Source organism: Trachemys scripta, chromosome 9 (assembly GCF_013100865.1).
Source record: "Trachemys scripta elegans isolate TJP31775 chromosome 9, CAS_Tse_1.0, whole genome shotgun sequence".
Classification (NCBI taxonomy): domain Eukaryota; kingdom Metazoa; phylum Chordata; order Testudines; family Emydidae; genus Trachemys; species Trachemys scripta.
Window position 1 is genome coordinate 85,391,903 of NC_048306.1, and position 15,417 is coordinate 85,407,319.

The following is a 15,417-nucleotide window of genomic DNA, read 5'->3' on the forward strand; positions in this document are numbered from 1 at the left end:
ACACTAAAACCAGCTAGAATTCAGGAGAATTGGAGGGAAGAAAAACTTTTGAATATCTGTAAAATTGAATGCATGAGGTGATGCACGGTCACTGCAGAAATACATACCAGTGACCTAATATTAGGCAAACTGGAAACAATAATTAAAGACAACTTTGAAAACATACACAGACAAATGTGACATCAGGACAAGAGCTGGGTGAAATCTCGTTAAGGATTGAGTTAAAACCTTATTCAAACTGATGTGTGCACTGTGCACAGACCCTTTATTTAAGACAGTTGTGAGAGACAGTTAAGCTGTTACACCTAAAACAAAGCCTATTAGCATCTACTTAGGCCTGGTCTACACTGGAGGGGGGGATCAACCTAAGATACACAACTTCAGCTACAAGAATAGCGTAGCTGAAGTCAATGCATCTTAGGTCAACTTACCTCGCGTCCTCACGACGTGGGGTCAACTGCCGCCACTCCCCCATTGACGCCGCTTCCGCCTCTCGATGCGGTGGAGTACAGAAGTCGATGGCAGAGCGATCAGAGATCGATTTATCGTGTCTACACTAGACATGATAAATTGATCCCCACCCACCAATCCGGTGGGTAGTGTAGATGTACCCTTAGAAACTAGCACCACGGGCAGGGGCTCCACTGGATGTGGTGTGGAGGTGGGTCAGAGAAAACACAGAAACTGACAACAGACAAGAACAGAGAGGCAGAGGCAAAATGCAAGAAAGCCAAGAAGTAGCCTGTGAGCACAATGTGACCCTGGAAAAGCTAGTGATAGCTTTTGGGTTTGTTGGCTAAAGAGTCTTGAGGCTGTATGCTAAGAAACTGTTCTTTTCCTCCTGTGTTTGGAGAAGCAGAACTTCATACATACTTTTAAAATAAACAAGATTGCATCAAAGAGAATACCAGCCTCCATCAATTTTCAATTCCAACTGGAATATACCCAGGGTCCTGAAATCTGACTAGCCACTCAGACTGAAAAGGGGCTAAACTTCTGTAAAAGAAAGTCTTGTGCCATTGCAATCTACTCTACTAAAATTCTTGGGGGGGGGGGGTTAAAATGGATAAAAGAGAATTGGTAAATATAAAATATTTAGATTTTCAATACGCTTTTGACAAAATCACTCATGGAAACTGAAAGACAACTCCCCTCATTCAGATGGGCAAGGAGGGCTGCTAGCCCCTGGAAGCAGTTTTTCCAGTCATGCCTGCCTCCTTTCCAGCTGGGAGAGGTGGGCTGAGGTGACCCTGCCCAGCCTGGGCTGTTAAGAGGGTACCTGCATCTTGCTCAGCAGAGGCAGCCTGTCCAATCATGCCTCCTTCCTCTCAATGCACTAAAAACCTATGCCCATTGCCACAAGATATCACAGAGTCCAAGCAGCTGCAGTGTTAAACCCAGATGCATTAGGGCAAACCAATTACTAGCTGACAAGGTTAGGAAGAAATTTCCCCTATGGGTTGGTTATTGCATAACTGTCCATTTTGAGTATTCCTCTGAAGTTTCAGATATTAGCCTCTGTTCTGATAGCAAAGTAGATGGGTCACAGGTCTGACCTCCTTGGACAATTCCTATGATCCTATGTAACATTGTGAACAAACACATACTGTGAATCATTATACAAAAATAATCATAAAGTACTAGTTTAAAAGCTACACTGATGAAATCACATTGCTTTCTAATGCTATCTTCACAATAATAGCTTGAACAGCTGCTTCAATAAGGCACTGTTTATTTTTTTTTTTCTTCTGCAGGATTTACAGCGTTAGTGACATTATAATTACAGTGAAAACACACAAGTCACTTAAATTACCATAGTAATTAAACTAGACTAATGCATTGTAATTATTTCTTCCAAGATAAACAGTAAGTTTTCTAGTATCTTCTACTTCTTTGTCATGTATTATCAAACACTTTCATACTCTGCTTGTATTACTCTATTTGTAGAGTGACTTGGAAATTGCACATAGTGCTGTAAACATAAAGAAAGTATATGTCAAGAAAAGTGTCTTTATGGGACTACAAACGTGTAAAGTTAAGTGTGTGCTTAATTGTCTTGCTGGATTAGGTTGAGTCCTCAGTACCTTGCAAGATTGACCCTGATACACACCTGAACATCAGTTATATGTGATGTAACAAAAATATAATTTAACCTGAAAGTCTATGACTGGCTGCTACATTTTACTTGTAAAGACTTTGTTTATTAAGTCTGCCTGAAAGTCTAGTTAATAGAGGATTGCAGTAAATCAACATGGAGGCAATAAAGGGCAGCCAAGAGACTAACACACTATCTAAACGTTCTCAAAACAGGTTAAGGAGGTCAAGTAATGTAAAAAGCTGGAGTTCATGTTGAGGTTATGCGACTACGTGGATGTTGTGATTTCTGAATTTGCTCCTTGGCTGAGCTAGTTAATGGTAGCTTAGGTACAAGTGATCATGACTTGATCACATTTATCATGTGCAAGCAGAATGAAGTCCAGACTACTCCTATATCTACTTGGTGCTTTAATGTGCCATTTTCAGAAAGCTGGGGAAAAAATATGAGTCAAATCAGCTGGGGGGAAGAATTTCATCAGAAAAATGTAAATGATAATTGGGAATCACTAAGACCACCTTACTAGATGCTTAAAAAGCCACAATCCCACACCTGAGGAATAAGGCTGTGCTAGTTTTACAAAATGGAGGTGAAGTGAAAACAGTTGTAAAAAAAAAAAAACTAAAACACAGAAATACATAATAAATGGAAGAAAGGGGAAGCTGATAATAATGAATATAAATCAGAAGTTAGAAACTGTAGAAAACTGATAAGGAAAGCCAATGGACACAAGGACAAACGTATAGCCATCAAAGCTAAGGACAATAGGGAGTATTTTAAATATATTAGGAACAAAAATAATCGACAGTGGTATTGGTCATTATTAGATGGACATGGTAGAATTATCAATAGTAATGCAGAAAAGGCAGAAATATCCAATAATATATCTGTTCTATATTTGGTGAAAACACAGATGATATAGTGTCATCGTATGGTGATGATAACACTCTTTCCATTCCACTAGTATCTCTAGAGGACGTTAAACAGAAGCTACTAAAATTAGGTAGTTTTAAATCAGCAGGTCCAAATCACTTGCATTCAAGAGTTTAAAAAGAGATGGCTGAGGACTTCATTGGACCATTATTGCTGATTTGTAATAAGCCTTGGAGCAATGGGAAAGTTCCAGAAGCCTGGAAGAAAGCGAATGTTGTGCTAATATTTAAGAAGGGTAGACATGATGACTTGGGTAATGACATCAGTCCCAGGTAAGATCATGGAGTGGCTGATACAGATCTTGATTAATGAAGAACTAAATGAGGGTAATGTAATTAATGCAAACCAACATGGTTTTTTTGAAAATAGATCGTGTCAAACCAACGTAATATCTTTTTTTGATGAGATTACAAGTTTGGTTGATAAAAGTAACAGCGTTAACATAATAGTCTTAGACTTCTGCAAGGCATTTAACTTGGTACTGCATAACATTTTGATTAAAAAACTAGAACAATATAAAATTAACATAGCACACATTAAATGGATTAAAAACTGGCAAATTGATGGGTCTCAAAATGTAACTGTCAATTGGGAATCGTCATCAAGCAAGTCTATTTCCAGTCAAGTCCTGCAGGAATCGTTTCTTGATTATACACTATTTTAACATTTTTATCAATGACTTGGGAAAAGTTTGCAGCGGACCCAAAAATTAGGGAAGTAGTAAATAATGATGAGAAAAGATCGCTGATTCAGAGTGATCTAGATTACTTGGTAGCCTGAGTGCAAGTAAACCACATGAATTTAATACAGCTAAATATAAATGTATACATCTAGGAACAAGGAATGTAGGCCATACTTAAACAATGGAGGACTGTATCCTGGGAAGCACTAACTCTGAAAAAGATTTGGGGCTGTGGTGGATAATCAGCTGAACACGAGCTCCCAATATGCGGCTGCGGCCAAAAGAACAAATGCGATCCTGGGATGCATAAACAGGGGAATCTCAAGTAGGAGTAAAGAGGCTGTTTTACCTCTGTATTTGGCACTGGTGTGACCACTCCTGGAATACTGTGTCCAGATCTGGAGTTCACCGTTCAAAAAAGATAGTGGTATGAGGGTTCAGAGAAGAGCCACAAGAAAGATTAAAGGATTAGAAAACTTGCCTTATAGTGATAGTCAAGGAACTCAATCAATTTAGCTTAACAAAGAGAACGGGTAACTTCACTATAATCTATAAGTACCTAAATGGGGAACATATATGTAATAATGGGCTATTCAATCTAGCAAAGAAAGGTGTAACATGATCCAATGGCTAGAAGTTGAAGTTTAATAAATTCAGATGGGAAATAAGGTGCAAATTTGTAATGGTGAGAGTAATTAACCATTGATACAGTTTATCAAGGGTTGTGGTGGACTCTCTATCACTGACAATATTTAAATCAAGACTGGATGTTTTTTCTAAGGCCTGGTCTACACTGGGGGGGAGGGAGGAGGGGCTGTCGATCAAAGTTACGCAACTTCAGCTACGTGAATAACGTAGCTGAAGTCAACATATTTAGACCTACTCACTGCGGTGTCTTGCCTGTGGTGGGTCACCCGCTGCCGCTCCCCCGTCGACTCGGCTTGCGCCTCTCGCGGCAGTGGAGTACAGGAGTTGACAGGCGAGAGCTTGTGGGTTGATTTATCATGTCTAGACTAGACACGATAAATCGACCCCCACTGGATCGATCGCTGCCCGCTGATCTGGCGGGTAGTGTAGACACCCTAAAACATCTGCTCCAGGAATTATTTTTGAGAAGCTCTATGTCCTGTGCTATACTGTAGGTCAGACTAGATGATCACAAGAGTTCCTTCTGGCCTTAGAATCTATGAACTACAAAAAACAAAAGTTGCAATTTGAGCGCTACAAAATCATAAACCGTTTTGGAGGCCATTGCCTAGAGAGTACTGCTGAATGGAGATTAAGGTCTCTTGTTTCCCCATAGAACAGTTACAGTTTGGATAGAGGCAATGGTGAAGTGGAGGGCAGGCACACTTGTCCTCAGGTTTTTTTTTCCCGAGAGTTAGAGCCTTTTTGGGTGATGATTTAGGGGGTCTAAGGCTCAGGTTTGAAATACCTAAACTTTTTCAAACGGCCAGCTCAGCCATTTATATGAATGTGAGAGAGAGAGAAACTGAGTTCCATGCAATTTACTGTTTATGCAGGACTTTTAGATGTGAGTTTAAAGAAAGATCTTGACTGCTCTTCGCAGACATTGATAAGCCAATGACACTTCCATCAGGGTAAGCCCTTTGTCTCTGTTGCCCCCCCAAATTTTGTGCACTGCTCTGTATACCAATTAATCTTACATTTTTCCATACCAAATGTGAATGGATTTCATTGGTGTAGAGCTTTGGGTTTTTCAGAATAAAAAGTGATATACATATATACATAATGCTCTTATTTTTCTAATCCCTGAATGTGCCGGCAGATTCTTCCATGAACCAGTAACATATTAGGAATTATTGCTTAGTGACTAAAAATGCACGACTCAGGTATCCAGAGAATATGATTTTATAGCCCCAGCTTTCTTATCCTTTGATAAAATGAACTTCAGTATTGCTGCTCCATTCAATAAGTATTTGTACCCAGGTTGCAAACTCTTGTGATTTTACTGTCAGTCTCACAATATTTGATATGTTATTTAAAGACCCAATTCTGACAAACAAGTGCTTACTTGAGAATCTCTGCTTTTGTTAAAAAAATAAAGTAAATTTTTAGCCCTTGTGGTTGCAGAGAAAAACTTAAAAAAATGTGACCTGAGTGTACCACAAAGGTTTAAAAACCAGAAGGCAAATAAAAAGAACCCATTTTTAAGATAGTATCTTTAAAACAGGGGGACTGTAATTGTTAGTACTTTTGTTCTTACATTTTAGGGAAGTACTATTGAAAAAGTACCGCCAAACAGTACACTAGTGTAAATAATTACTGATTGCCTATATGTTTCAGAGATTCATTTTGCTGAAATGCTTTTGTTATCCTGAAGTTTCTTGCTGCCATATGGAGTATGAAAGGCACCAAGATCATCTCTGCTTTAGCTTCCCATCTTGTATCACACAAGACCAGGAAAGAATGCTACACAGCTAGCATTTCCTTAGCATTAGGGACAGAGTAGAGACATCTAGAATATCAAAGGGTCATGGATAGCCGGGGCCCTGATACATCTATGCACCTTGTGGGGTCAAGCAGATGGTCCTGTGGGAGGGAATGTTCTCAATTTCTGAAACAGCAATAAGCATCCTCTCCCTAGTCCTCCTGCCTGTGTCTGATCTGTGCTGGCAAAATGCTCAGGAAATAGCTCCAGTCCCCTGTCCCATGCTTTCTTTGAGAAAATGTCAGAATTTTGCCCCTGGATTGTGCAGACGCTGTATAATATAGTCTAACTTGAAGCCATTCCAGAATGATGGCCAGAAAACATCATTCATTAGGTTCATATATGTAAGCTATATTGCACCTCCTGATAAGAAAATTGTACTTTGCATCATTATTTCTTGACTCTGATTGCTCCCATGTGTACTACTATGGAACTTCTTTAATTATGATATTACACCATAGTAATGCTGGCATAGAAGATAAATTTGGAACATTTAAGATTTTTAAATAGAAGTTTTTACCATATTTTCAAGTATAAGAAGTGTTTGAATAAACTATCATTTATCTTAGTCATTTCTGCTGTTCAGGTGAACCTTTTAAAAACGGGGGGAAATCACTAGATTTAATTTTATCCTTAAGACTCAGATCAATGATAATATTCCCATCAGTGTTAAGTTATCGTCTACAGACAATTTCCAAATTTTACTTTGATTTGGCTGACAGTAAAAGAATCAGAAATTCCTTACTGTCCTGTCAGCAGTTCTGCGAGTGCCTTGATTGACAGTGATGCACTGGCATACTACCAAATATAACATCCACTCAGTCAAAATTCAAGTGGCCTTGATATTTTCTTTCGTTATGGTAATATCAAAGTTATCAAGGGCTTTAAGGTCATTAAGGCCCATAGAAAAATGCTGTTCTTTGCTTGCTCATTGAATTGGAAATGAAACAACCTAGATATATTATCATTAGATCAGACATTATCTAAAATAGGATAGGATATTACTCAGTAAGGAATTAACATATAATAAAGTTCGCCTTGGAACTGAGAAAATAAATTGTTAATGAGAAAGGCTTATGCATATCATTTACATAAAAAGTTCACTAATTTCCCTGTTTAATATTATTACTTATTTTTCGTTAAGGATGTTAATTCAAGAATGCATATACAGTGCCCTGCATTTAAAATAACAAATTCACATACCGTAGCCTGATATATACCATAAGATCAAAACAATATCAGTGCTATAATTAAAGCAGTCCATCATAGCTATACCTGGAAGCAAAAGGTATTTCATATTTTAATTACTTTAATTACTTAGGTTATTGTTGGGTAATTACTGCTCTTAACAGCTGATCAAAATGCTGAGGATAGTTCTGTCTTGTAAATGAGCAGCAGAGTGTGCGCTTTTATGATTGACTGATCTTGCTTAAATGCAGAGCACTGTCCCAAGATGGCCTTGGGTAGCTGTCTCATAATAGATATATCAGTTGAAAATGCAGCACGTTGTGTCTGAATGTGTTGGGACAAGAAAACATTTGATGGCATCTAAATTAAACTATATTAGAAATATATAGAAATCTTCTCTGCTAAAGCCAGGCAGCGATTAAGGTTGCACAACATAAAAATTATATGGATTAAGTCATTAGAATCTGTGTACAACTAATTTCGGCCCGGTAGGTGAGAAAATAATCTTCTGTAATATCAGACTTGGGTAAACTCTTTTTTAAAATGTTACTTGAAAATTGCATCTGCTTGGAGAGGGTGATTGTGAAACTGCTGGACTCAAACCAAGACACTTGAGTTTCTGTTGAAGAACTAAATTTAGCAATTGAAAAAAAGATTCTGAAGGACACAAAACAATTTTGCTGCTTCAGATTCCAATTATCAGAGCAGAATCCTCTTTGGTAAGACACACTCATGGGCACCCTATCTCGATTAAGAGGTTGGTGCAAGCAAAAGAAAAGGACAGTCAGCATTATCTATCTGGAGCAATCATCATAGTAACTGAGCAATAAAATATGAGTGAATAAAACCAATCAAGAGTCCAACAAGTAGAATGCATCAGTGGCTCTCAAACTTTTTACCATCAGGCCTCATTTTTGTCAGTCCAAATGAGTTCAGTTCCCATCTTCACATGCGCTAGTGACAATATTGATATATATCAGCTATTAGTAAAATACTGGCACGCTAAAGTACATACACTCGTAACAGCCTCACTGTCTCACATTTCAGTGAATACGACTTACCAAAGTTTGGAAGGACTGACACAAATTGAAAAAGAGAGTGATCTGCAAACCCCTCCAAGAGGATCACGGGCTCCTGCCACCTAGAATCTCCCATTCTGCCACTGTCCCTTCCTCAGTTTGTCTCCTTTGTGTCCCCAGCTATTTCCTCCTATAGCTCCTGACCTCTTTAATTCCCTCTTAGCAAATATGACAGCTGCCTTCTTGGTCAATATCAGAGACTGAATCAGGGATCTCCCGAAATAAAAAGCAGACGTCTCTACAGCTTGAGATAAAGAGCCAAGCTCACTAGCAGAAGGTTCTAACAGACCATATCCTCTGTAGATTATGCACAGAGGAGATCACCACATACACCAGGTATGTCTACACTGCAGAAAAAAACCCCACAGCAGTGAATCTCAGAGTCTGGGTTGATTGCTTTGGCTCACACTATGGGGCTGAAAATAGCAAGTGTAGACATTCCTGTTTGGGCTAGAACCCAGGCTTTGAGACTCACTCCCACAGAGTTGGGGAAGGGAATTTTGCAGTGTAGACATACCCACTGACTATGAATTACACAAGGCCCTATGCCAGCCATCTTGTCACCCCCTTCTCCTTACTGTTCTCTACTCAAAGCTGGCTAGGCAAGAGTTGGGCATTCTTGTAGGTATTACTAGTGACACGCAACCCTGGTTGGAGAAACTGTGTTGGCTGTGTGAGAGAGAGAGAGAGAGAGTAGTTAGAGCTACAACAAACAGACAGAAAATCTTGCTATCATCTTCTACTTAGCTGTTCTTGCAAGGCTAGACTAAAGCTTGCACTTAAAGAAAATATTTTGTAAAGACATAATAATTATTTTAAAATCCCAATATCTACAAAAAATAATAAATTTGAGCTTTTGCCTTTTTTTAGTCTTAATGATTTCATATGTTCTCTGCAACCATAAGTGCTATAAACTTATTTGTTTTTAAATGAATGCTGAGGTTCTCAAGTAACCATATAATTCCATGCCTGAAGACTCTGTAGTCTAGCCTAGCAATAGGGAGGACTGATTCTCCTTTTCCATTAAAACACCCCTCTGTTGCAGGGAAGGGTATATATGGACCTCTGTGAGTGGGTGGCAGAGCACCATCCATCTATATAGGTACTCATATGACCTTCATCATAGTAGTAGCTGAATGCCTCATAATCTTTAATATATTTATTCTCACAACATATCTGTGAGGTAAAGTAGTGCTGTTGTTCCCATTTTACAGATGAGATGTGTCTATCAGGACACAAGACCTAGGTAAGGAAGTTGTGCAGTTGGTGGAAGGGAAGGAGAGTCCGAGGAGTTTCAGGAGTGAGTGGATGATAGGGAGGAAGCTAGGGGTGCAGCTGGTTCCCTCTATAGCTAAGAGCAGAGGCAGTGCTCTGGTTGCACCTTTCCCTCAGGTAGAGAAAGTACTTCTTCCAGTATTCTTCCTGATGACCTTTCGGAGGTCACCTGACAGGAGAGAAAACTTTTTCAGAGAGACAGGGTCTCTCAGGTATGGTCACTGCAGAGAAAAGAAAGAATAGCACCATCCCCACCTTGCTATGAAGAGGTCTAGTGAGTCATCAACTTTGCTGTGAGAGGCTGACTAAGATAGGGAGATAGCAAATCCATATCTCTCAGAGAGATTTTTGAGGAGGTCTTGGGTTTCTGCTGGAAAACCTCCAGTTCCTTCAGAGAAGGTCTGTCATGGACTGGACAGAATTAGAAAGAGAACACAAAGGCAATAGAGAGGTTTGTCCAAGAAAATGGTATGACTGGATGCTTTTTAAAAAACCTCTAGGAAAGAAGTCAACCTATCAAATGGCCAGGAGAAAAAATAGAGACCTAAAGTTGTTGGTCACTGACTCGAGTGATCTGGATGTAGGGAATACAGGTAATTTTTCTAGTATAGACCAGAGCGTAGATGCTGTAAACCTTGTGTACGTATCTATTTTTATCAATGATATCTGATCTTTTGTTTTCAACTTCCTGTTATGCATTATGCATATTGAAATACAAAGCTACTTTACCATGCTCCTAATCTCTCAGCTACGTCTTCAGCAGTAAACAGCTTTCACGCAGTACCTACACACATACATACACTTGTAAGATTGTTTCCCATTGATGTAACACCCAGCAATAGAAAAGTACAGTATGGGGTAAAGGACTAGATTTTGTTTAAAGGCACAGGTGATCATAGAAACATAAGATACTGAAAGAGGCTTGTTTTGGTTTTCTATTTAAATACCTGCTTTGGCTAAACACTATTTTCTTCCAATAGACAGTGCAAGTCAGCAACAAAAGTGTCACTTGAAATTCTGCTCAGAGGAAAGAGATCCCAACTTCTTGAAAGCCTACAGCTTTTTTCTCTTTTCTCAACTATTAGCACTAGGCAAACACTGTCATGAGACAAATACATAAACCTAGTCCATTTGTCCTTGACATGTATGGTACTTGCATTAAAAAATGTGTTACATTTTCCAGCTTCTGACTCCAATTAACTGTGCTCTTACAAGCTGTTTCTGGATCCTTTCAGTCTGCCCTTTGCGTAAACCTCATGTTAGATGAAAAGCATACTGCCAAGCAAGAAACTTCAAAAGTGTGATGTGTGAAACAGAAAGATATGAGAAAAACTATAAAGGAAACTATGAAGAGAGAAATACAAAACAAAGCAAGCTTCATTACACGTTAGACTGTGTTTCTTTTTGTGGTGAGAGAATCAGTCATATGAATGTGAATTCTTCGTCCTCAGTACATGCATGGGGTTGACTTGAAAATGGATGCAGAATGCAAGCAGTGATTTGTTAGGTATTTCCCCACTTTTCCCTTATAGAGCTACCTTCAACTGCTAATATTCCCGCGGATACCAAAGGTAGCCCAGTGTGGGAGTAAGGAATGCAAAAAACGGCTTTAACTCACATTTACAATACCCTGATCCTACATACACCCCTTCAAACACTATGCTGGTCCCAACTTTAAAATTAAAGCAGGAATGATCTAATTTACACTGGCTGCCAACAGCCCCCAAAAGGCTGTTACATCAGCTGGGGATAGCCAGGCTTATGGGCACCCTCTTTCCCTTTGCCAAGGTTGCCACACTGAGGATGCCCTTATAAAGAGGCACCAGCTATGTCAAATTTACGGTTGCTTTGCACAACTGAAGTTTCTCCTGGCAAAGCTGCCATAGTAGCTTTATGCCATCCCCTCCTGTGGGCCAGTCCCTCCTGGACACAAAAGAAAACATGCAAGTTTTGTGTCAGGGCAGAGTTGGGGTGGGAAGAGAGTATTGTGGCAACAGCTATATTAAAGACAGGGCTGAAACACATGGAAGCCTTTCCAGCCAGAGTAAGACAGAACATCACTGTGGCTGTGAAGACTGAGCTCATAATATTACGCTGGTGACACAACTAAAGCCATAGAAGTCTCCAGGTTACTGCTAAACTCAACATCACCAACCAGTCATGCTCCTTTTATATTTGAAACAATTAATCTTTCATGTCAGGAACAAAGAGGAGCAGACAAAACAGAGTATCAATTAAATATGATAAGGTGGGTCACCGATATAAATAGCTGGACATAAAACATTAATTTGAAGCACATTTTGCCCAAGTCAAAGTAAAAAGAAAACAGAGTCACATGCTTCATAGCTTCTGTAGACCAAGATCATTGCACACGTTAGGGGTTCCTTGCTTCACTCCATGTCTCCCCACAAGCTCTCTATGTACCTTCTTCCCATCCCTCTCTGCTCCCTCCCTCATGCCTGGGGCTCTGAGTCCCCCATTCCCTCCCTCTCTGGCAGGGGCTCTGTGTTCCCTCACTACCCCTTTCCACCAGAGTCCTCCAGAGCCTGCAGCTCTGCATGTGCCCCTATTTTCCCTTTCTCCCCATACCAAGCTTGCTCAATCCCCCATGTCCAAGGCTGTGTGCCCCTATTCTCCCATTATTGCCTGTCACATGGCATGGGCTTTGCATGAACCCACCATTCCCTCCTTCTCCCTATTTTCCTGCCACATGACACCAGGGCCCCCTATTCTCCCTCTCTAGACCATGTGTACATACCTGCATTTCACCCCCCCACAAAACCCCTTCCCCTCACACAATTATTTGTCTTCTTTCTGTCTGGAAGAGAACTCTTTCAGGGTGTCAACAAGTTAATCTCTACTGGGAGGATAGGCAGAGATGAGACAGGGGCTGGAAGGCATTAATGGGTGTCATCAACCAGTTCTTCGGTCTACAGACTCTTGCAGAGGTGCTTGAAGCTGTGGCTCTGATAAACAGAGGAAAGAGGCTCCATGTGCCCTTCATTTTCCCTCTTTTGGTTTTTCAATTTCCCCAGAATTGATAGGTATTTCTCACTGATGCCTAGAATGTTCCTTGAAATTTTGAAATTGATTGGATGTGGCTTTCAAAAGTTATTGAGTACATATAGACAGGACTGAGCATATGACCTTGAAAACGTGGCTAATAAAATATTAGAAGTTTGTAAACTTTACAGAGATGGTATTTATACTTTGTTGTATTTTTAAAATATTCCAGTTGCTAACTGTTTCCAAGTATTACTGTCAGTAAAGAGGTGCCTGAATTATTGTAGAACAAAGAGACTAGCTTCTCAAGAGAAGAGAGAAAGAAAACAACTTACTCATAGGTAGGTTTTACATGTGACCATCCATAGAGATTATGCACATCATAGTGTCTAACAGGGGTTCCATCTGGCAGGGTCTGCTCGCTTTCCATGCATAAGGTTTTGTGACTCAATCCAAGTGACCGTGATTCCAAACCTAATGAGAAGGAAGTTTAAATATCTGTATCGTTAAATCATACCAAATCGTTTACCATATTTAACTGCCTGTGTGCAGTGGGCTTTTGTTTAGTTTTGTTTTGCTTTGTTTTTCGTAAGAACAACATTCTAAATTTTCTGACAATTTAAATTTTGAATACTGACTGTTCCCAATAATCCTGTATACTAATTTGGAACTACAAAATTACTATAAAAATCTCACTGGAGATGCTGTTCTCAGCCTGTATGAACAGGATCTTAATTCAGAGGATGCTGCAGTTCTTTAGAAGCATCTCTCCACATCATCAATATAACGTAAATAACGGAAAAATATCCGTAAGTATTAAGGTAGAGTCAACTACACAAATTAATATTGAGAAACTGTGTATGGAAGAAGTGAATGAAGAAGTAAGCACATGAGAGAAGTCTACATGAGTAGAACATTCGGAGGGAAATTTTCAACAGCACAAAGGACTTTCAAAGGAAGTTGGGCACCTAACTACCTTTTTGTGCCTTTGAAAATATCCTCCTGGATAACTACTTGTTAAGGTATTCTCTGCTAAAGTCCCATATTTTATAATGGCTCTAGCACAAACTCAGCCAATAGTGTAAAAGCTATGGCCCTGAAGTCTCTAAACTGTGGAATAAAGAAAATTTTTATTTTATTATGAATTCTGTTTTCTCCCCAAGCCAGGCTCTGTGATTTTTAAACTGAATTGTTTAAATCAAATCTATTGCTAAAAGTAGGAGGTAGGGAAAATATTTTTTAAATACTTGAAACTGAACTGCACTGTTCATGTAAAGAAACAAAGTAATCTACAGCTAATTTGGGTAAAATACTTGGAGCCATTTTTTTCAAACATGCCTAGACTTAGGCCTCTAAACCCATGTTATACAGGCACCTAACTAAAAGTGGTTTTATTTTCAGAATTCCTGAGCAAGCACAGCTCCTCACTGCAATCAGGAGTTGTGTATGCACAGAATCTCTGAAAAAATCAAGCCCCTTTTATTTAGCTGCTAAATAAAGCATCGGAGTTTGACAATTTGGGGCTCAGATGAAGTCTAAGTGAATGATACAATAACCAGAGTCACTACGGAAGTACAAGATAGTTACTATACTTACTGGGCATATAGGGAGGATTGTTTAGATCTGTGTTTCTACAGCCTTCGACTGATCCATGAACAAAGCTTGCTGGTTCATTCATGTCCTAAAAACGTAAAGAAAAAATAAACATTTTAAAATGAATTTTGTTTGTTTCAATGATGCAACATATTAAATGTTATTTTGCAAAGTGATGCATAATAAAACTCCTTCAAGGGCATTTACAGTTGCATTTTTTAACATTAACGTTTCAGCCAATTTAGATTTTCTTGACATGATAGTGATCAAAATTTATATTTGTAAAAAAAGAAATGGAAAGGAAAAACAATGCACCTGACTGAGGTCTAATATGCAAGGCTCTAGCTTGCAACAGTTTGTTTATGATCAATTTATAACCCCCTGAAAATGCAAGGTTACAATGGAGCTACTGACAAACCCAGCTACGAAAATACTGACAGAATAGTTTCCTCCAGGGCAGATCCTCTGAACTCACAGACACTTTTGGGAAGCTCCTTCTTAGTCATTGGAACAGAGGTTTGAACTGGGGTCTCCCACATTCCAGATCAATGACCTAACCAGAGGCCTGCCTATAAAGTGAGAAGGACTCTTTCTCTGGCCCAATGCCTATTTCATTATTTATATACTGTGGAACAGTTTCAACAGGAAAGCTTCAGCAAACCTAACCCACAGTCCAGTGGTTAGGGCCCCTCTTCTGTGACATGGGAGCTGAGGGTTCAAATCTGTGTCCCACATCAGACACAGAGATGAAATAAACATAGGTCTGCCACATCCTAGGTGAGTGCCTTAACCACTCAGCTATTGTGAGAAAGGGCTTAAATTCAAATATGTGCTTTCCAGAACTGGTGCAATAGTTTATCACTGGGAATACACAGGAGTGCTGCCTGCAGAGGTTGATGATCAGATACAGTGGATCAATGCATCCTCCAAACACAGACACCTCTCTTCTTATCGAGCAATGCATACTTTTTGGTATGTGTTCCCCCTTCTGCATGACTCTGGCAGAGCAGAGATTACAGTCACATTTCTTTGTGGCAAGTTCCCCAGTGACAGACTGTCAGGATCTTGTGGAAGGGTTATGCCAGCAGAAACTGGTATAGAGCCAAGATGAACCCAG

At 39.5% G+C, this 15,417-nt stretch overlaps 1 protein-coding gene across 1 annotated transcript in view; it reads right to left on the reverse strand.

Moving 5' to 3' along the window:
- The window catches only part of SI (sucrase-isomaltase), a 155,917-nt gene that overhangs the window by 53,130 nt on the left and 87,370 nt on the right, over positions 1-15,417 (reverse strand). Inside the window, exons 36-37 of the mRNA XM_034781458.1 lie at positions 14,304-14,388; positions 13,043-13,181 (exon numbers count right to left, since the gene is read on the reverse strand). Of these exons, the coding sequence (XP_034637349.1) occupies positions 13,043-13,181; positions 14,304-14,388 (224 nt within the window). The remainder of the gene's footprint in view (positions 1-13,042; positions 13,182-14,303; positions 14,389-15,417) is intronic.